This window comes from Phoca vitulina, unplaced genomic scaffold (assembly GCF_004348235.1).
Source record: "Phoca vitulina isolate PV1807 unplaced genomic scaffold, GSC_HSeal_1.0 scaffold2, whole genome shotgun sequence".
Taxonomy (NCBI): Eukaryota; Metazoa; Chordata; class Mammalia; order Carnivora; family Phocidae; genus Phoca; species Phoca vitulina.
In genome coordinates, this window is record NW_022589705.1 from 27,238,712 (window position 1) to 27,262,527 (window position 23,816).

General features: G+C 35.0%; 1 protein-coding gene across 1 annotated transcript; it reads right to left on the minus strand.

Moving 5' to 3' along the window:
- Positions 1 to 1,548: 1,548 nt before the first annotated feature.
- Positions 1,549 to 23,813, minus strand: LOC116644500 (DBIRD complex subunit ZNF326; the record flags this gene model as incomplete). Its single annotated transcript, XM_032424102.1, has 8 exons — positions 21,289 to 23,813; positions 18,700 to 18,898; positions 16,663 to 16,774; positions 12,284 to 12,431; positions 10,510 to 10,609; positions 8,413 to 8,543; positions 6,681 to 6,776; positions 1,549 to 1,707 (listed from the first exon to the last, which is right to left on the minus strand). Coding segments are annotated over exons 1-8 (1,125 nt in total), but the record flags the coding sequence as incomplete, so codon positions are not given.
- Positions 23,814 to 23,816: the final 3 nt, after the last annotated feature.

Here is a 23,816-nt window from a genome sequence, read left to right on the forward strand (position 1 = left end):
GCCCAAAACAATGAACCCATATTGGCCCCCAAAAATGTATTTTTAAAAGCTCTGTTGTATGCAAAAAGAGAAATTACCCGTGAAATGCTACAAATGCCTATACATTCATGTACTTAATGCTTTAAAGTTACTTAATATTCCCATACGTATACTCATCCATTCAATGCCTCAAAATTTTGGGAAGCTAGTTTATTTCACTGAGAGTCCCTCTCTCAAAAGAGGCCAGAGTGAAGATTCAAAGAAATAAGAGCCCTACTTTTCAGTGACACAGATGGTCATTTGAAAATAGACTGTCAATCTCATCTTCTCTTTTTCAGTATGTAAGTCTATAAACTACAAAAAGTTAAAAAAAAAAAAAAATTCAAGACAGAAATACTTTTTTAGAAAAGTGATAGTTTGTTTCTTGGTTCTTCAGCTAAAAACAGACATGACAAAAGAACTAACACAACTATAAAAAATTATTTGTATCCAAATGTATTTTCAAGAAGATTTCAAGAACTGACATAGGCATAAAGAAAAGGAAGGAACTGAAACAAGTATAAACAAGTCAGTTATAGACTGACCTCAACTTGAAATATGTTAAAAAATATTTTAGTAGTACTTTTAAAAAATGATTGAAGTAAATTTTTTCTTTAATTCAACTCTTCTCAATCATCTTGATATATCTGTGAGCTAAATTCCTACATTAAGGCAAAAACCTCATTTTAAATACTCATTTAATTAATGAATTCTGTTTCATTTAAAATTGCTAATCCAGGGAAAGAGTTTTTGTAAAAATCATTTTATTGCTACAAAGGGAAACATGGTCACAAAAAGCCTTTAAGCGTATCTTAACGCAAATTACTATTCAATTCCAATGCCGTAAAAAAATACACAGTCAGAGCACAAAATACTTGCCCAATTTATCTCTTCCAGGGTAAGTATTCAAAACATTAACGCACACTTGAATATATACTCCCAACAGCAGCATTTAAGTTCAAATGATTAGAGTAAATATACTAACAATACACATCTGTTATCCTTAACACCAATAAAGTAATAAAAATTAAGCTTAAAAATTATACAAACAATTTATCTAATCTAAGTTTGGTAGCTATAAAAACTAAACTAAAATAGTCTTACCTTCATTTTATTAAACAAATGCCAAACATTTAGAAATTATATAAAACAAATCTGAATGTGTGGAATGCATGCAACATGGGTGTTAATTCTCATATTTTAAACTATTAAAATTCTTACCCTTTTCCATATTAGGAGAGAAATTTAAAGCTTCTTTTAAATCTGACTAATACCTTATATTTAATTTTCTTCAGGTTGGTCAACAGGGAAGTCAACAGGCTCTTCCTTTGCTTCTTCCTCTACTGCCTCTCCTTCTCCCGCTGCCTCTCCTTCCCCCGCTGCCTCTCCTTCCCCCGCTGCCTCTCCTTCCCCCGCTGCCTCTCCTTCCCCCGCTGCCTCTCCTTCCCCCACTGCCTCTATGTCCCCTGCTTCCTCTGTGTCTCCTACTCCCTCTACTCCTCCTCCTTCTCCCACTTCCTCTGCTTCCTCCACTTCTTCTACTTCCTCTACTTCCCCCACTTCCTCCTCTTCTTCCTCTTCCTCCTCCTCCTCTTCTTCAATAGGTTCATCAATCTTTTCTTCCTCTTCCTCATCTCCTTCTATTTGTTGATCTTGAGAATGATCTTGAATTTCAAAAGGATTCTCACCCTAAAAAGCATGAGGAAAAATAGCTTTTAAAATCAGTACATTCATTTTTGTTATCAGTGAAATTTTTATTTGCTGTAACATTAAAAATAAATGTAATTTGAAGCTTTTTAACTCATGACAAATTCACTAAATAATTGTTCAGTACCTATTTCATACCAATGTGGGTATATAAATTACTAAAGTCACTACTTTATATCCCATAAACTGGAATGCTTAAAGGCTGCATTTTCCTAACTGAATTTCTAAAATCATATGTATATGACAAAAGCAAATATGGGTTTTGGTAGAAATAAAGTAAATAAAGCAAAGATTTATGTTCTACTAAAGTACACCAGGATTCAATGTACTACTGTGGTAGGATCTCTTTAAAACACTCAAATGAAAATCAAGTCTTTTTTAAAATTCAAATGAATGAAAATCAGGTACCTATTAGATATGCCTTACTTTTACTTTAAAAAAGTAGATAAATCTTTAATTCACTATGGGTGCCTGGGTGACTCAGTCAGTTAAGCGTCTGCCTTTGGCTCAGGTCATAATGTTGGGGTGCTGGGATCGAGCCCCGCATCAGGCTCCCTGATCAGCAGGGAGTCTGCTTCTCCCTCTCCCGCTGCCTCTGCCCCTGCTCATGCTGTCTCTCTCTCAAATAAATAAATAAAATCTTAAAAAAAAAAAAATCTGTAATTCACTAACATTCACAGATACAACTTTATTATTTTAATTTATATAAATACTTGAATTATGTGTCTGGATTAAGTCTCATAAACTAGACCATATCAGAAGGCTGTATTAATATAGTAAGAAATGAAGAGGCAATGAAGGTTATTAAACAGCAAAGTTAAGCCTGGTGCTATACTTCAAGACCCATCAGGTAGGAATGAACAGGATGAACTGAAGTCATAAGAGAAGAAATACTAGTGAGGCGGTTACTCTACTAATCCAGGAAAGGAGTGTAAAAGATGTAGCGGCACCATTAACAGAATATGTAAATTAGGACGGCAAAAGTGGAAGAAGCAGATGTATGCTATATATAATTAGAATTTAAGACGTCTAAATGTCTAAGAGGCAGCTTTAAATTCACAACTCAAAAGAGAAGAGAGTTCAAAGTAAAGACATTGAGATTTGTGAATTGTTTGCACAGAGTGAATAGTGAGGCCAAGGAAATAAGTAGAATAAAAGGGCCAGGGAAGTAAGCAGAATAAAAGGGCTGATGATAAAAACCCACTGAAAATGCCTATACATAGGGACAGAAGTTAGGAAAAAAAGAAAAAAAATACTCAGTGCAGGAGGAAACCCAGGATAGTAAACTATTATCTGGCAAAACAAAGTTTCAAGAATAAGTGACATATTAACAGTATCAAATGATGCAAAGAGGTAATACTAGGAAAGAACTTAAAAAGGTCACTAGAGTTGATAATTATTAAAGTTGAGTGAGGGTACTTGGGGGATTTATTACACTATCCCCTTAACTTTCATATGTTTAAAATAGTAAATAAAAAATGTTAAAAAAATTTATTTGAAAATTAAGTCACCAGTTATCTTAGAGCAGTTCCAAAAGTATGATGTAAGTGTAAGCTGGACAGCAATGACTGCCCAAGAATGAATCTTCATAATTTCCTCTAAGCTCTCAAAACCCACAGGCCCAAGTCCCACACTCTGAGACTTTAATTTAGTCAAGTACTAGAGCTCTTGCTAAAAACAAAAGTTCCTGAATCAATTTCAGACCTCCTGAATGAAAATTTTCCAGGGAAAAGATCTGGTAACCTGCATACTTAAGAAGCATTTCACGAGATATTAATGAGAAGTTTGGGAAACTCTAATTCAGAAGGTCTTAAAGAGGGCCTAGGCAGCTTTTTGTTTGATTTCAGCTTCACAAGGAATTCTAATTACATGTCTCCAATTGAGAACTACCAAGTTAAAGAGCTGAAGTACAGAGCACAATGCAAGGTAAACTACCTTTCTAAGTATGGTGATAAGAGAAAAGATAAGATTGGAAGGGGCAGAGTAGGAAAAGTCAAGTCATTTTTAGTTTAGGGAACTTATAAGCATGTCTGTTTGTAGAAGAATAAAATAATAAACAGGGAACAAATAAGATACAAGCAAGGAGAGAGAAAACTGATGAAAACAAGAATACAGGTGAAGGGCAAAAAGGGGGTATCTTTCTTCACAGATAACAATAAAGGTGAGAGTAAGGTACATAAATCTAATGCAGGAAGGAGAAAACTTACAGTTCACATCTAATGGTCTCAATCTCCCTAAAGCAAGAGAAGTGATAAGAACATGGGAAGTAAAGACAGTAAGGATGAAATCTAGATACAGTAAGAGTGGAAAAGCTTTGAAACAGCTTTGAAATATGTAGGAAGCATATTACATTGAATGGTAACAGGCAAAATTACTGTGAACTGCAGTGAAAATCTAGCAAACACAGTATTGGTACAATTCCATGACATCTATAGCAAGATAGTTAATAAAGCTAACCAGACAGGCACCTGGGTGGCACCTTCGCCACCCTTAACTTTGTTAAGTGTCTGCCTTCGGCTCAGGTCATGATCTCCAGGTCCTGGGATCAAGCCCCAGCATCGGGCTCCCTGCTCAGTGGGGAGTCTGCTTCTCCTTCTGCCTCTCCCCCACTGCTTGTGCTCTCAATCTCTCTCTCTCTCTTGCTCTCAAATAAATAAAATCTTTAAAAAAAAAAAAAAAAAGCTAATCATGGCATAGTGCTGGGAACTGCTAAGTGGCAGAACAAGTAAGTGAGGAATTTTAGAATGGCAGCACTGCATTGTTATAAGGACTGACCATGAGTATCCAGGCCAGAGCGTGAAGGTAGAACAAGGTGATACAGTTGGAGAATTAGGGGAAATTGATGAATTGATTATTTTCACGGGACAAAGGTTAAAAAAGATATTTTGTCAGACTGAGAGCACTTAAAGGTTAAAAAGTTTTAAGTGATGAACAGAGCTGACCATGGGCAGAGGATGTTCTGGGGAATAACAGCAGGGAACAGAGCAGATAGGAAAGCTGAACAAAGGGACATCACTGAGTAATGTGACACCAGTGCTTCTTGAATTTTAACATGTCTCAGTGCTTCTTGAATTTTAACATGTCTATGAATCAGCTGGGATCTTGTTCAAATGAAACTGCATTTCTAATTAACTCCCAGGAGATGCCAATATTGCTGGTCCATGGATCACATTCATAGTAAAAAAATTCTAGAAGAGTTCTCCTCAGTTCAGGTACTTTCTCCACAATATGCACGTGAGAAAGACACTCCCACCAGTGATGTCTCTCATTCCATGAAGTGACTCTCAAGTGTAGCTTGAAAAGTCTACATAGAAACTCACATTTGTATTCTTCTCTCATTAACTATTACTTTCATACATCAATAGAAACCATTATTAACTTCTCAAAAGTTTGTGATATAGCAAGGATAAAAATCTAATTTTTCCTCATTTAGCAATGGTGCTCTTACCTTTTTGATGCCATATCTCCCAAAAAATTGAATTTCAATTAGGGCTGCAGTCACTATTTTTTTGTTGTTGTTGTTGGACTGCATTACTGTTACAATTTCTGCATTCACCTTTTAAAAATGGTGCCAAGAATGTAGTAAAAGTGACAAATATGACAAATCAGAAAATAGGACCCTCAGGAACAAGATGAAAGAATTGAGATTTATTCAGCTTGTAAGTCACTTGGTTGAGGTATAAGTTAATGGTCAATCAGGCTTCTTCACAAAGTACCTGTTAATCACTACAATAGCCAAAATAAACAAACTTCTCTAATCCATAAAATCAAGATTTAGTTACAAATGTAAATAATAGACTTACAAATTTTCAACATAACAGCTATCTTCAGTGTAGGATGATTTTAAATGAGGTATTATTTTACAAAGACTCAAAAGCTAACCTCTAAAATGTATTTCTGTTAATTTCCTGAATAATAGTAAATTCTTATTTGTACAATAAGTATACATAATATGTAAAGAATTTTATGTAAAGAAGGATTACCACAAAAGCATATGGCTAAAAATCCTAAGAAGCAGTGTGCCAGGGGTACCTAATTATTCACATCTGCGTTTACTAACATTCAGCGCAAACCTCCTCCTGGCCTCCTGATTCCATGAGGGAGCTTTTTCTGAAGCAGCATATCTGACTTCCCACTTTCCCTCCAACTTTTATCCAAGGAAGAACAACTTAACCAATTAATATGCTTCGAAGAAGAAACTGGGCATGTAAAACTTAGTCCTTTCTTGGTCCCCTCTTTTGGGTCTTCCTAGCAACAGACAGGGTGCATTCTAGTCTATTGTAGGCCAGGCCATGTGGTAAACTAGGGGAAGCCTACTGCTGTCTAGCTGAACCAGTAACAGAGGCTGGGGAGAGGTAAGTTTATCTAACTTAGAAGTGAAATACAAAAGGTCCACAGTAACTACACACGTAAGACATATCCCCAAGCTGCCCTTTCTTTAAAAATCAATAGGGGTACCTGGGTGGCTCAGTCAGTTAAGCATCTGCCTTCCGCTCAGGTCATAACCCTGGGGTCCTGAGATGGGGGCCCGTGTTGGGCTCCCTGCTCAGCATGGAGTCTGCTTCTCCCTCTCCATCTGCCCCCTGCTCATGCTCTCTCTCTCGCTATCTCAAATAAATAAATAAAATCTTTAAAAAAATAAAATAAAATAAAATAAAATAAAATAAAAAATAAATAAAAATCAAGAATAAAGCTGACATTTTGATCTTCTATCAGACTCCTGCATATCTCTCAAATGATCCAGAGTGAGAAAGGGATAAGAGAGGAATGGCTTATTGCTCCCTCACCCAAAAAATCCCAACAATTAGGAAAAAGGATGTTTTACCTATATGCAAGATATTAAGCAAAATTCTTCCTAATGTTGCACTATATTTAGACATCGTAGTTACTATGTCACCATTCAATTATAAAGATACTACGATATAACCTAAAAAGGTTTTGCCGTAAAATCTTACCTTAACAAAACGTTCATATCGTGCCTTCACTATTGGATTATTTAAAATGCTTGTTGCAGTCAAGACACTTTCTCTTTTTATTTGCTCCTTATAAGCCTATGAAAAATAGAACACACTGAGATACTTGAAAACCATACCATGAAAATATTTCTATAATTAAAACAACATCGTATGCTCAAATTCTTAGATTTAAATAATTTACTTTCTGGCATATTAAGCTATAAAGCAACAACAGCTATTGTGATACAATCTAAATCATCCATGGATTAAAACAATGAAGATTCAGTAAGCCAATCAGACTTATTAAAAAACACTCAGTCACCAAATATGATACGCCTAGATCTACTAGATAGCTGCTTTCTCTCCTTCCTATTCCACATGCACATCCCCCTGCCCCAACTCTTCCAACTACTAATTTTCATGCTATCAAAAAAGAAAGAATAATTTTTCATACTGCTAGAGTAATTAGCCTTCCTCTGGACTGTAGTTAGCGTAAGACTATATTATATAAAGGAGGAAAGGTAATAATATGGAATGTCTAGTTGCCAAAAAGGTGTCAAGGGGATATCAAAAGAGAAGAGAAAGTACAAAGATTTTTAAAAGATTATATGTGCTCAAAGTGGCTAACAAAGTCTGAGTTAATTGAGGATCACATCAATACAAAATATGAATTTAAGACTCAGGTATGTTCTATTTAAAACTTAAGTCTTTGGGGGCACCTGGGTGGCTCAGTCTGTTAAGTGGCCAACTCTTGATTTCAGCTGAGGTCATGATCTTGGGGTCCTGGGATTGAGCCCAGGGTTGGGCTCCACACTCGGTGGAGAGTCTGCTTCAGGATCCTCTTCCCCCCTGGCCCTCGCCCGCCCCGCTCGCTTGTGCGCATGCACGCAGATGTGCATGCATTCTCTCGCTCTCTAAATAAATCTTAAAAAAATAAATAAAACTTAAGTCTTTATTATTTGAATTTTTAAATTTGCTCCTCAAATGAGCTAGTTTCCCACAATATAAACACTTCTTATTTTAAATAAACTGGACTAAATAAAATCAACCAATACAAATGCAGAAATATGCCAATCAAAAAGAAAACAGTACATTTTTCCTAGAATTTCTGAGTAAATTCTACTCAGAAATGTAACAATAAATAACTGATAATACTAGTTTATTTTTCCCAGCCATCAGAAAAACTTATGTTATAATCAAATCTTTCTTTTTTGATCTAAAACACACATACACACACTCTCTCTCCTCATAAAACTATTTTGTACAAACTTAAAAAAGTGTTCATGAAAAGAACAATTCAACAGCTATGATTTCCTGAACGCTTACACTATGTAAGCTTACACTACGTAAGGCTTATACTAGTCAGGCACCATTTTAAGTGTTGTTTATACTTTAACTAGCTTTATCTTTAAACAGTTATGCAAGAGTAGAATGATTATCCATCTCCATTTTACAGATAAGGAAACTTAGACAAAGAAAAGTTAATTTCCTTGCTTACCACATGTTATATACTGAACCAGAATTCAAACCCAGGAATTCTTGCTCCAGAGCCCAATCTTAACCACCATGCTTAACTACTATGCTACACTGCCCCTCTAGGTAATCTTTATAGTTTTTTACACAGATTAATAGACTGTATGGAAGCAGGTTAGGTGTGAAACAATGGCCTTTAAAGGACAATAAAGGACTGATGAATAATTCAGTGACTTAATTAAGACAGATCAAAACGTACCTGCTTCCCTTTGATATGATCAGGAGATTTTAGGTGTTGCTGCACAGAGCTATGTAAAGCAGGGATATACACACTGCACGCACTGCAGTGAACAGTCTCTACTTTCATCATGTGATCATCTGCAGTAACACCTACAAAAGAAAGCCAGTTATTAATAAGAAAAGTAATGATTTACATATTCTTATTTCTGACAAAACAAGTTTTTATTATTTTGTTTCCATGGTTATTTATAACCCCTTCTCCCCAAAAAAGGATCGAAGTATGTAGGTTATGTTAAGTTTTTCTACCACATCTCATAAATCTACACATATAGATTAAAATATGGATAACAGATAAAATTAGAAAGTATAATTACATTATATTTCCTAATCATGTTATACAATCATGTTCTGAGGCCTAGAAGTCCATCCCCTAAAAATATAACATAAAAGAAGACAAATGTTGATTTTTTAGTAAGAAAAGAATTTCCATAATAAATGTGGGTGGGCAGGGATAGGAAAAAAGATGTCAAGATTGGATTGACAAGAAACAAAATACATGTTGGATCCTGAAAACTGTGATCAAGATCTATTATAGGTAAAGATATAAATATATGCAAGGGAAAGGTGTGAGAGAAAATGGCACTTTATGGGAATTGCAAGTAATTCAGTATGGCTGGGGCACTAAGAATAAAGAAAGGACAAAAGAGAAAAAAGACCAGGGCCTATACCATGGAAATCTTTGCATGCCAGGCATAGGAATTTGAAATTTATCCTGTAGGGGATGGAGAACCAGCTAAAATTCTTAAAGTATTAATAAAAGTCATGCAGAATTAGAGATAAGACAGACTGGAAGTATGGAAACTAGTTAAGAAAATAATAATTGCCAAGAGAACAGATAGAGATTTGAACAAATGTAATATTTAAGGAGGTAAAGAAGCAGACCTGAAAGATATTTAAAAGACAGAAGTGATAAGATACAATGTTACAGATATAGTAAAATAAAATTACTTAGGGCTAACTTCATACTTCTAGAAGGCTTTGATCATGGGACCACCTTCCAAGGTAGATAAAAGACAGATCAACAGGGTTTTTGTTATTTTTCTGTATGGGGTGGAGGATGCTCAAAGAGTATACAAATTTTTTTGATACACGGATTTTGTGAGACTGCTAAAGAGAGAAGGCAGTGGGCAGTTGGATGTTCGAGACTAGGGTTCAGAGGAGAGATCTGTGCTAGGGATATAAATGTACAAGTAATCAACATATAGGTGTTAGTTTACTATCTCTGCAAATCGAATCATGAGGAAGAAATAAAAAAGAGAAGATAATGGAACTAAGGAAGAGCAGCGGGAAATACCAACTTGTAAAACCCTCATGGAGAAAGAAAAGCACAAATAAACAACAGCAAGGTAATAAAAATCATCAGGACAGTGATATACCACAGAAACCAGGGGAGGAAGCAGATTCACAAAGAAGAGTAAAAAATGCTGCCGAAGTAAGATAATGATTCAGAAGAACCTGCTGAAGCTGCTGTCTCCATCAGAGCAGTTTCAGGAGACCACTGGTAGCAGAAAGTGTTCTACTGTGGAAAAGTAGTAATGGGCAGTGAATAAACAGATCAGTGTGGACTATGCTTAAAGAAGCATGGTTGTTCAAGGAGAAAAGCAAGTTAATTAGTTAGGGAAACTAGTGTCTGTTTTTCTTTTCTTTTCCTTTGTTTCTTTGGAGAGTTTTTTTCTTTTTTAAAGATGAAAGCGTAGGCTTCAGAAACAGAATCAAAAAAGAAAGAAAGACTAAAAAACAGAAGAGTTCACTATTTGAGCAGAAGTCCTTAAAGAGATGAGAAGGAATAAGACAGAAGAAAGATGGAAGAATTCACTTCCATCTAGAGGAAAAGCTGGTTTTTCTTGTAACTGAAGTGAGAGATATAACGGTAGATAGTGATAACTTATAAGCATGAGAAGAGAAAGTCAAAGGAGTTCATTTCTAATAACCTACTCACGGCTACCACATTTGACTATGAACTCAATCACTCTAGAAGGCATCATTTACACTGAAATAGGGTATGGTATGTAAAAAAAAAATGTAAATTTCCAAAATAATTTGTTTAAATACTTACCTTCCATAACATCTTTTTCAATTATTTTAACTACTTCTGTTTGATTATTTGTCTGTTGCTTACGAATAGATGTTTTCTTGAATTTATTCACCATACATTCCTATAAAACAAACAGGAAGAAAGCCAAAAAGTTCTCAGTGAGCACTTAGAATACGCTTAGCAGCAAACTCAGCCTATGGAAGATAACCTCTATTATAGAAGAACTAGTATCTGTTCTCAAGGAGCTTACAATTCAGTTGAAAAAGACTATCATAAAATACAAAGAAATTACTAAGACACTTATAAAAAGTATTTGCTTTCAAAATGTATTTTATATCAACAATAGCCAACCTATGGAAAGTGACCAAATGTCCACTGACTGATGAATGGATAAAGATGTGGTGTATATACACAGTGGAATATTACTCAGCCATCAAAAAGAATGAAATTGTGCCATTTGCCATGACATGGATGGAGCTAGAGTGTATTATGCTAAGCGAAATAAGCCAGTCAGAAAAGACAAATACCATGGGATTTCTTTCACTCATATGTGGAATTAAATTAAATTTGGAAACAAAACAGATGAACATAGAAAAAGGGGGGTGGGGGGAGAGAGAGAGGGAAACAAACCAAAAGAGACTCAACAATAGAGAACAACCTGAGGGTTGATGGAAGGAGGTGGGTGGGGGATGGGCTAGATGGGGGAATGGGCATTAAGGAGGGCACTTGTCATGATGAGCACTGGGTGTTGTATATAAGTGATGAATCATTGAATTCTACTCCTGAAACCAATATTGCACTATATGTTAACTAACTAGAATTTAAATAAAAATTTAAAAAGAAAAAAATGTACTTTAGGCATAAAGAACAAGAGAAATCAAGGAGAGTTAAGAGGTCTTCTCAAGGCAGTTGAGTACTTAAGTCCTAAATGACAACTAGGAACCAGTTAAAGAATGAAATTACAGAAAGAAATGTTTATAAAGGTATACAATTCTGCAAGGATATGGAGGAATGAATGATCATTGTATTTCTAATCCCATAACAATTGCATGCTTTTGTCCAAATTAACTGTATGTACAATTAGCAGTCTAGCTCTAGTCCCCTCCTTAAGCATCCCTGGCCCCAACTATCCTCCCCTTCTTCAAACCCCCCTGCCTACATTCTCACTCCTGGCCCTTCAACTTAACTGTGCCATCTGTGGATATACGAGAGTGTTCTCTTTCCAATTACTGTTAGTTCACAGAGGGTGGTATCTGAGTCTTTGGTCTCTGCACAGCACCTTTTGTTAAGTGTTCAAGAAAAACTGTTGAACTGGTGACCACACACTGATAATATAAAGGACACCAAACAGACACCCACTCTCTGGCTCTGAATCAGACTGCCACTTAACTGAGTCACTACACTGCTCTGAGCATGATCTTTCATGATAAAACAGAGTTGTGCTGAGGCTCAAATGAAACAATGAATGAAAGTACCCAGCACAGCACAAGGTACAGAGTAGACTCTCAGTGAATGATACCTGATTCTGCATCAATGAACAGCTGTTAAAGGAATCCTTTTCCTGACACCTCTGCTAGAAAGTAATGTGAAAAACATAAAATCATCTCTCAAATTACAAATCTAAAATCTATTACAGAGGAATTCACATCTAATTCTGAGCTAATTTTTTTTAAGAACTCTTTAAGTAAACAGTAAACTAAATTTTTAGAAACTTAAAATGGGAGATGGGAAACTGAAAAAGTAAAAAATTAAGATATCAGATAAAGTGCTTCTCATTTTAAAAACAGCTACTTACATGCAAAAACTCCATAACTACTTTATCAAATTTGGTTTGTTTCTGAATATGATCTAGTGTTTCCTGGTGTGAAGAACTTTCCAGATGTAGTTCAATATCTTTTTCTTCAAATGTTCGGAATTTACAAAATGAACATGTGAATGCCATTCTATAAAGAAAAAAAAAGTTTTTCTTTAAATATTACCTTATTTACTTAGAGTTCATAAGACCACACCAATAAAACTAATTTTACCAGCATAAATGATTTCCTTTATTCCATTTTATGGTTGATCTAAATTTAGCTGAAGTCAGAAAAACCAGTATTTCTTTAAATACCTATTTGGACAAAACTGTTATTATACCACTTTGCATTTCTGGCCCACCCTGGAGCTTCTGGGTACAAACGATGGAATCGGTGGATCTACTTAATCTAGTCCTAAGCTATCCACTTCAAGCCTAGACTAGTTAGAAAGCCAAAGCAAACTTCAAAAAATATCAAGTTCCAAAGTTCCACTACTTATTTTATTTTCTGTTCCACTCTTAGCTTGCAGTCCACCAAGGCAGTATCAACAAAGCCAGGTGGAACGCCAGACAACCATAATTCACTCCCCTGGAGCTCTTGGGTGAGCAAAAGCCTGCCCTCTAGGGACCACTTCAGGATGACTGACCAGCCTGGATTAGGAGCCACTCGAATATGAATTTCCCTTTTTCCCCCCATAAAGTATTCCTGCCTTATGTATTCTTGTTATTTCCTTTTCCTTGAATTATGACAACAGTTTCTTAACTGGTTTGTCTCCAGTCTCCATTTTCCAATTAATTCTTTATACCACTATTCTATTTATTTTCCTGGTTAAGATTATAGGATAGGATTTAGAGCCTACTCCTGGGTTTATATCCTAGTCCTCTTGTGTGATGTTGGGCAAATTACTTAACTTCTCTGGACCTCAGTTTTCTGATCTTTATGAGATGAAAACCCTTACAGAAGCAATGTGAGGATTAAAAAAAATTAACATATAGAAAGCCCTTAGGACAGTTCCTGGCACATAGTAATAATTCAATTAATAATTGTCATTTCCTCAAGGAGGCAACAGCACTTCATTGCTCAAAATACCAGCTTCACGGACTTAAGCCTCAAAAAACAAAGTCAAAACACTTTTAGTTGCCATTTAAGAAAGTTTTTAATCTCTCCTGTATCTTTTTGGCTTTAACCACTAAATACCTTTAACAGTATCTGGCACACGGTATGTCTTCATTATTTAAATTAGATTACACTTTTCAACCCCCACTAGATTCATTTTCAATCTACACAGCTTTCCATTTCCTGAATGTCAATGAAACATCCCTGTTTCTTTGCTTTGACCTCGAGCCATGGCCTCTACCTGGGCTGCCTAACAGCTCCTACCCTCCCTGAGTCAGTTGAAATACCACCTTCAACCATTTCCCTGATTTTCCTGCACTCCTACTGAGAAGTCATCTCCTGTAAGACACTTTGTACTTCTCTTTTGGCACTCTTCCCCGTGTACTGCTGTTTGTCTATACCTCTCACACCCCTGTCCTCTTCCCCTCAGGTTCCCTTCTTTATTATATTGAAAGCATTCAAATATCCAAAAAGAACGTATTATAAAAATAGTTATTTACTGTCAATCTCTTATCTTCCTAACTCAAAATAAAACTGCTCTGATAAATTAAAATAAGTTTAGACTATTTTAAATGGTTCTTATCCTAAAATGACAATTTAATTGAACTGACATTCTTTGGCTTATATCCTCAGATTTATATTTAGAGTTATGGAGAAAACAGCTAAATAAAAGTGCAGTTTTTTCATTTTCTCCAAGTCACATATTTATTACATAACATGGATATATCCTAACCCCCATGCTGTTTATGGGCCAAGTGTAATACCGAGCTCACTAAAATCAAAGACAGTCTAAGCAAACAAAAAAATCTGGGAATTCAGATGCCAGTGAATTTTCTTTTACTACATTTTACATGAATAAAATCAACGTATATATTAAAACCGAGTAGTAACAAAAAATATCCTGTTTAATATGGAAGAAACCACAATTTAAAAAATATCTCCATGGAAAGGTCTACAGATGCTTGTCTTAAAAATGTTATATTCTGAACTAACAAAGTTTTAGACTTCTAGAAAATTCACTTATGTGTAATATTTCATTCCCCTCATGCTACACAAAACAAATTAACTTTTAAAGAGCAAAACTAGGGGCGCCTGGGTGGCTGTTCAGTTAAGCATCTGCCTTCGGCTCAGGTCATGATCCCAGGGTCCTGGAATCGAGTCCCGTATCAGGCTCCCTGCTCATAGGAGAGCCTTCTTCTCCCTCTGCCCCTCCCTCCTTCTTGCACACACACACACACACATACACACACACTCTCTCTCTCTCTAACTCGATCTCTATCTCAAATAAATAAAAATCTTAAAAAAAAAAAGAGCAAAACTATATTCTGAATAGAAAACACACTTAATTTACTTTTTAAATTTTATAATCTTTATTTTCCTAGGATAAGCAGTAATTTAAGAGAAAGATGATGGAAAAAATATTAATTACTGTCCTTAAAAAAATTTTTCTTTTTGACTTTTTCATGCGTATTTTACATGTTGTATATTATCACTTGTTCTACTCCGCCTGCATTTTCTCCATGTTACTACAGGCTTTATAACCTTCATTTTCAACAACGGCCTAAGAGCCCATAAAGGGAAGTATCAAAACTTACATACACTTGACCACTTGCTATCACTGGTATTTATTTCATGTTTGGAGCTATTACAAACAATGCTGTAATGGCCATCTTTTTAGATTAAACTCTTTTATACTTTTATATTATTTTCTTCGAGAGATCACCAACTATAAAAAAAAATTCAAGACATTTTTAAAAACTGCTAAATTGGGGCCACCTGTGTGGCTCAGTCAGTTAAGCTTCCGACTCTTGTCTTGGCTCATGTCAGGATCTCAGGGTTGTGAGATGGAACCCCGCATTGGCAGTGCTGGGCGTGGAGCCTGCTATTCTCTCTCCTTCTCCCTTTGCCCTTCCCCTTTCTCCCTCTCAAAATAAATAAATAAATAACCTGCTTAATTGCTTCCCAGTAATTATAACCATATTATTTGGTTACCAACAAATTATAATAGTGTGCTTTGACTGTTTCATTGTTAGTAAATCAATGTTTCTTTTCTCCTCACTAATAAAATGCCATGCTATTATTTAAATTTCCAGTTTATCTTACAGTGAGTTTCAACATTTTCCTGAAAATTATTAACTAGCTGGTGTTCCTTCAGCCAATCATGTATTGAGCATCATGTTTTCTTCCTTTTTAAAAAACACTGGTCGGGGGTGCCTGGGTGGTTCAGTCAGTTAAGTATCCAACTCTGATTTCAGCTCAGGTCATGATATCGAGCCCCACATCGGGCTCCTTGCTGAGCATGGAATCTGCTTAAGATTCTGTCTGCCTCTGCCCCGCCCCCCAACTCTCTCTCTCTCAAAAAAAAAAAAAAAATACTGGTTGGGTGATATTTATCTTAGACATTAATCATTTCTTCTGTTTATAGTATTTTCCAAGTCTGTTTGCTTTCAAGTTTTAAATTTTTATTTAAAATAATGTGGTCATTATTTCCTTTGTAACTTATTCTATAACTTTTAAGCCTGGGGGGGAAAAAAACTTCTGCAGCAATTATTTATAAATATTCTATTTTAGTTTTCTGTTATTTTCCATTTTGTAGGTTCTTTAATCCACCTGGATTTCATCTTCACTGTATAAGAGGATCTAAACTATTTCTCTTATTATTCAGTTGTCCAAGCAATCCCTTTCCCCCCTATTTTTAAGCAAGTCCCCTTTTGTTTGCAACCTCTTCTTTATATTATATTCTTACATATAACACAATTTTTTATAAGTTAATAATTCTATTATACTAATAACCTTTTTCTGGTACCACATATTTTTGACTATTATAGCTTTGTAATGTTTCAATTATCTAGAAAAGCTAGTACCTACTCATTTACTCTTCTTTTACAGAATCTTCTTTGGAATCAAGATTCACAACACCTGTTACATTTCTAAATATTTAGTTTTCCTATCCAAGAATATCACTATGTCTCCATGTACTCAAATCTCAAGAAGACTTTGTGGTTTTCTTCATGTTATGACATGTATTTCTTTTTAAGAATACTGTATTTCCAGGTATTTTTTATTTTTGGATTACCATTATGAATGTAACTCCTTTTTCTTATATTTTCTAAGTACTGACTGCACATAAATACCAAAAAATCTTTGATCAAACCTTTTCATTTGACGCTTATGAATTTTTTCACATTCCAATTAATGTATTTGCATTTTCTAGGAAACCATTTTTAATAAGACCAATTTTCAGACTCTACTAAGCACAAACCTGTATCCATCTCCGTATTTCTCACTGTTTTTTTCTCTTCTGCGCCTTTGTTTCTCTCGCCGAGCCTCAATTCGTCGCTTTTCTTCTTCCTCATTTTTAGGGTCAGTTTTTGCTAGGATATCAGCAAAAGTCAAAACTAAAAATCATTTTTCCATTCTCCCTTTTCAGTCTCCACTTCAAAAATTATAGACATGCAAGGTTTACTTGCTGACCACAATCTAAGTTGAGCTCACCAGAAAAATCAGAGTTTGAGATTAACCAGTATTTCTGAAACTCCATTCATTTGAATACCATCATCATGAATTCAGTGCTTTTAGATAATTTTTTCATGTTCATATGACAAACTACACAGTAATTATAATTGTAGAAGTTAAACCGGTGAATCACCTAGTATAGTACTAATCAGTCATGAACATCAAAATTACCCAGATACTTTTTAAAAATGCACATGCCCTGGGGTGCCTGGGTGGCTCAGTTGGTTAAGCCTCCAATTCTTGGTTTCGGCTTGGTCAGTATCTCAGGGTTTTGACATGGAGCCTGCATCAGGCTCCATGCTAAGCGAGGAGTCTGCCTGAGATTCTCCCCTGCCCCCCGCTCTACTCCTCCCCCCCATTTGCACTCTCTCTCTCAAATAAACAAACAGATCTTTAAAAATGCATATGCCCTGGTCTACCTCTCCTTATTTAGGATGGAATCAGAACATCTATATGTTTTAAAAGGCTTCTCACATGATTCTGAGTCAGAGTTTTGTCTTGGGTGTTATATTTATTGTTGGAAGCTATTGTTGAGGATATAGTATTCTCCCAATACACAGAATCCCCTTTAGAGGACAAAGGGAAGACATTTTTCATGGTTCCTGATACCAGGAAAAGATGTGTTTCTTCCTGATACCAGGAAAAGGTGTGTTTCTTCTGGAAAATTAATTTGCTTTTAATCTTGTGGACATGACAACTCTTAGAGACAGTCACATTTCCAATTTTACATTGTTAAAAAACTTTTTTAAAACCCAGCTGACCATAGTTTTATGAATTTTTTTCTGGACTCTCAGTTCTGTTCTGCTGATCTATATGTCTGTCCTTGTGCCAGTACCACAAGGTCTTGATTACTGTGGCTCTGTAGCAAATTTTGAAATCATTGAGTGTGAGTCTTTCTATTTTGTTTTTCTTTTTAGGATTGTTTCCACTATTTTAGATGCCTTGCAATTCCCTATAAACTTTAAAATCAACTTGTCAATTTTTGCAAAGAAGTCAGGTGGAATTCTGACAGGGATTGTACTAAATCTATAGATCAGTTTGGGAGTATAACCACCTTAACAATGTTAAGTCTTCAGATCTATGAACCACTTACTTAGTTTTTCCATTTATTTAGATCTTCTTTAACTTCTTTCAACAACGTTTTGCAGTTTTTGAGGTATAAGTTCTACACTTCTTTTGTTAAATTTATTCCTGAATATCTAGTCTTGCTGATGCCAGCATGAATGAAATGGTTTTCTTAATTTCATTTTCAGATTGGCTCTTGATTTTTTTAACAATGTAAAGTTGGAAATGTGACTATCTCTAAGAGTTGTCATGTCCACAAGATTAAAAACAAATTAATTTTTCATAAGAAACACACATTTTCCTGGTATCAGGAACCATGAAAAATGTCTTCCTTTTGTCCTCTAAAGGGGATTCTGTGTATTGGGACAATACTATACCCTCAACAATAGCTCCCAACAATAAATATAACACCAAGACAAAACTGACTCAAAATCATGTGAGAAGCCTTTTAAAACATATAGATGTTCTGAGTCCATCCTAAATAAGGATTTAGGGAAGAGAGGTGGACCAGGGCATGTGCATTTTTAAGAAGTATCTCTGGGTAATTTTGATGTTCATGACCAATTAATAACTACACTAGGTGATTCACAAATCTAATTTCTACGATTGTAATTACTATGCAGTCTGTCATACGAACATGAAAAAATTATCTAAAAGCACTAAATTTTTAAAAAATTGGAAGTACCTTAAGCCATAGCAATTATGTTTTCTTACTTACTAGGTGATTTGCTGAGGCTCATCTTCTCCACAGGTTTTGCTAGCTTGGGTTTCTTGATAAAGGTTCCACCAGGCTTATTAAATGGTTGCATCATTTTTCTCTTTATTCCTCTTGCAGCAGCAACTGTCACATTGGTGGGTTTGTTTTGATAGTCAACAACAATTCCAGGTCTATGAATGCTTCCAAAATCACTCATATGCTGCAAATTTGTGAAATCAAGAAATATTAGCATAGTATCCAAAGATAAAGTAGGAATTCACACAAATTCTATGTGTTATCTATCTAATAATTTCACCTGAAAATTCCCCAGAATGTAACTAAATTTTACATGTCACTCTGAATAAACACATTGAAAAGCTTTGAATTATTACATGAACTCAAATCCAGTGAATTAGTATTTTTATTTCCAGTAGAACAAATATGGATATTTCCTACTTATTTTTTTATTTGTACCATTCAAAATTACTTGAGGTCATAAACAACATATGTGCCTGTCAGAATATTACCACTTGTACAACTCTCTGACAACTCCTCTTCAGAGTTCCTAATTGATGTTTTCCCATGAAAAGACCTTAAAAGACATCTTTATTTCACTAAAACCTGGCTTAAAAACTAAGATGCATAAAGAAGACCATATTTGAAGTCTGAAGTAAAAAAGATCCAGAAATCATTTAGGATTTCTCCCTGTTGAAAAAGGGAATGAGAAGGCGAGATGGAACATTAGTATGAAATAGGAGAGTTAAAGCATAACCATGCATCAACTTCCAGGACACACTTCAGATAAAGAATTACATCTGACGTTCCATTCACATTCTTACCTAGAGAAACATATTCTGACCCAGAAGCCCAAGAAGCGAAAGTTTACAGACGAAGAGTCATGCAACCAAATGACTCTTGTGTCCCTTCCTCTTCTCTTGTCATTAACAAAATCCACTACACCAAGAGGCCACATGTCCACAGAAATTTATTCTGCTAATCTTACTTTTAGAAGATAAAGATTGAGGAGTAATCTGAAGAGAAGGATCCAATGGGAATTGTACAAGTGAAGATTAAAAAAGAAAGTCCTGTTGGTTCATCTACTTCATTAACAGGAGGAAAGAAAGAAAAGTCCATTCAGACTAGAATGGTGAACACACAGTACAGGAATGCCTGTTTTTCTATTGTGAAAACAAAATTAATATTTGAAGTCTCATTAAGAAAAAAAATCATTTGCCTAAAGTAATATACAGCATGGAAATGTTAAGTGTTTTTCAAATTTTCAAACTGGAATTGATTTTCAACTTCAAAAACCAAAGCCTACTACCCCAACAATTTTCAATTAACCTATAGTCACTAATTATGGTGGAATAGCAACATATCAGTTGCTTACATTTATGTATTATGCTTAGGAATCCCTAGCTAACCTAGTAGACTTGAATAGATTAGTGTTACCAGGTAATTTGTAGAGTCACATTAGAAATATCTTCATTAATTATCCATTAAAGGTGCAATGCATTTTACATTAAGTAAAGGGTAACTGTTATAAATGCAAAATTTCTACACAAAAGTGACAAACTACACTCATGTACCAAAGGCTAATGAACAGTTAAAAACGTGTGCCCTACTACATTTTTTTTTTTATCAGAAGTACTTTCCTCTGCAAAGAGAATATTAAGAGTAACTGACTTAAAAAAAAGAAGAAAAAAAAAACATTTCTTACATTAAATCAAAAATACAGTATCCTTCATATGACCAAACTACAAAACTCCACAATCTACATACACTTACTAGGTAAAATTTCATGTCAGTCAAGTTACCTAAGAACATAAGTCATTATCTTTATACTACGTCCTGAAATAAAACACTTGAAGACTAGTATATTTACTCATGTAAGCAATGATTTACAAAATATTACTTCCTAGGAAGGAGCGAGAGACATGTTTGTACAGGTAGGAACTTACTTCTCAATAGTATAAACTAGTGACACAAGGGAAAACAGAACACCCAGCAATGGGACATATTGCAAGAGAGTGAGTTAGTAATTATACTGACCACAAATCATTCTTCAACCTATTAAACATATCAACTTCTTCACCATGTAAACATGGCTAAGCTACCCTCATCTATCACCAACTTTTAGTCCCTTGTGTTTAATGTGAAATATGGAGCTCTGAAGAAATTCTATGTGCTAGAGTTAGCAGCAAAGTATAAACATTTTATCATACATTGCACCTTTAACCTACTCAAAAACTCCAAAGGGTTCAGTTACCTTTTACAATAATCCAAGAACTGTCCCACCAGCAAAACTGCTAGTGTTTACAAGGAAAAATGCAACTCCTTTTAACCCCTTTTAGACCAAAACCTAATATCCTCACCTTTTTAATAAAGGGAGATTTGGCAAAACTTATGAACAATCATCTCACACTGCCACTTATTTTCTGAAGTGCTGGAAAAACTTTTATAGGCAACCTAAAAATTATGCTTATGATTGAACTTTTGCTTCAAAATACACTGGGATGAACAGTGTTTATTCTAGATGAAACCATGGTCTTGAAAGGGTTTAAAAGAGTGACTAGTGAAAAGAATCTGAAAAGATTCTGTTGTACTTACTCCTCGGCCTCGGCCTCTGCCTGTTGATGGTCCTCCAAAAGCATCATAGTTTCTGCTTCCAAACGTACTTTCAGGATAAGCAGGCGTTCCTCTCCCCCGAGAGCCTACAGGTGCAGGCTTCATATGGGGTGAAGAAAAACTGCTGTAGGAAGAGTAATTCTCTCTTCCTCTGTCCTCCATAAACCCAGGCCTCAATTTTGAACGGGAGTAAGGTGCTTCCCAGCTAGACCCGCCCTGGTTTCTACCTCCGAAAGAGTCAAGGCTATTCCGGTAGGAGCTCTCAAATCGACCACCATAACTACCTCCGAAGCGGCTTTGTTCGGGTTCATTAAAACCATAGCCAGATCTGTACAGATCTCGCCCACCCAGAGAAGACCTGGAGTCGTAAGACTCATAAGGTCCAAACCTGGAAAAGTTGCACAGTGAGGGAAAAAACAAAAGTAAGCTTACTAATGTTAGACAATTCAAAAGACAAATTATCAGATGACATTTATCAACTAAAATTCATTTATACCATACTGGTTTGCACAGTTCTACTTTTATTCACACCTGATTAGGGCTGGGCAGTTCAACATGAGACCAGATAGAAAGCTATCTGAGTCAGTTTTTAAATATGAATTGAGTTAAGTAAACCTTAGCTTAAAAATCTGCTTTGTAGCAGCTTTTCTATTTTATTAAAAAGATTTGTCTGTTGGTATTTAAGCCCAGCCCTAGTCTTGGAAAAAGTCATTTACTAAAGTTCACAAACTACTCAAACTTTCTTTGAATCCATCCCTAGTATTGGAAAATACCAAATATTTACAATATTTTGGCTTTCAATAGGGACAAAAATTGAAGACTACACTGATATAAGCTATTTGTGACACAAAAGAGATCCTTTTGCACCCCCAATAATCTATATCACAAAACTGCTTCATTGTGTCTATAGCAGTCAAAATTTGGAGAATTATCTCTGGTTATGAAATTTGATATCCTGCCCCAACTTTGGGTAAGGTCAATAATCAATCCTCAGTCACTTTCCACTTGTAGACTAGCAAATCTAACAAATCTAAAAGGATAAGCACATAAAATAGAACATAAAAGACCACCAACATATACCCTCTGCACATAAATTATCAAGGCAGATGAGAAAGAATACATTTTAAGTCTTCAATTATTTAAAAAATTCTTTCCTGGCAGGAAATTATCACATAAAACTACTCTAAAAAAGGGGAGCACACAGTCTCCTCAAGGTTTTAATAGAGTCAACAGAAGAAACAAATCATCTTACTTCTCACAAATCCAAAGCATGGATTACAAAAGTTGCTTGATATCTTACAACATAGTTTTATAAAGGCCCACAATTACACATGAGATAAACAATAACATCTACATAGTTTATGCACAACACATTTACAATGCAATAGGGCAATAACGGATATATTAAAACATTTAAATGTGTTACATTATTTCAATTATTTACAGATCACTAAATAGAATGTACTATTTACTTCTGAATCCTGGTAACCATATAAAAATTATTCCTCTTTCCAACTCTTTTTAAAACATCTATCACATAAGCAAAATTGTTGTATCTGTTCATTTTTTTTATTTTCCTCTACTATAAACCATAGTGGCACACTTGAAGCAGAAAGAAGGAAAGTAAGCATCATTCAGTCCATCCTTAAGGAATCCAGATCCTTCAACTTATGAAGAAGGAGGATAGTTTCAAATGTTACCTAACTAGTTATATTTAGTAGAAATATCTGTGCCTCAAAAGGTATACCGCCTTTGCCTGAAATGTGGTCAACCCTAAAGCCTATACTAGTTCAACTAGTGTTAAGCTTTACAAGGTATCAACAGTGAAATATAAAAACAATCTAAACTCTAGTGCATTAAAATAAACGAAGGTATAGTATTCATGGCTTTGATACAATGCTCCTAGCTTAGAGCACAGTGTTTTTGGTATAAGTAGTACCTGCCAATAAATAACCTAGACATGAACTTAAAGAACGTTTTATTATTACAATATGTTCTTACAACTTACTCTAAAATTGAAATTGAAAGAATAACTATCTTAAATGTTTCTCAGAAACTGAATGTTGCTAGACTGGTTCAGTTAAACCCATTCCAGTCAAAGACTGCTTTGCTGCTTTACAGAACACCCCATATTAGAAAAGATACTTTTAAAACTCATAAAGAAAAAAACTTCACAAATAATATTTCCAATAACATTTTTATATCATTTGTTCAGAACATTCTGAATGATAAGGAGTTAAAAGTAAAAGAAGTAAAAAAAAAATCACTACTGAAGACAGAAAATCCTACTCTACTGTATTGAAATGAAAATAGCTACTTGAAGTTTTCCTAAAATAATGTCTGTCAGTGACCCTGAGATAATTTTTAGAACCATTAATTAACACCTTTAAACATTTAAGGTGATTATTCAATACCAAATAGTGAAGTTCAAGTATCATAACATGCGTAAGGAATACTTAAATTAAAATATCCAGAATCTTATAGTCATCTAATTATTTGGCCAAGTGATT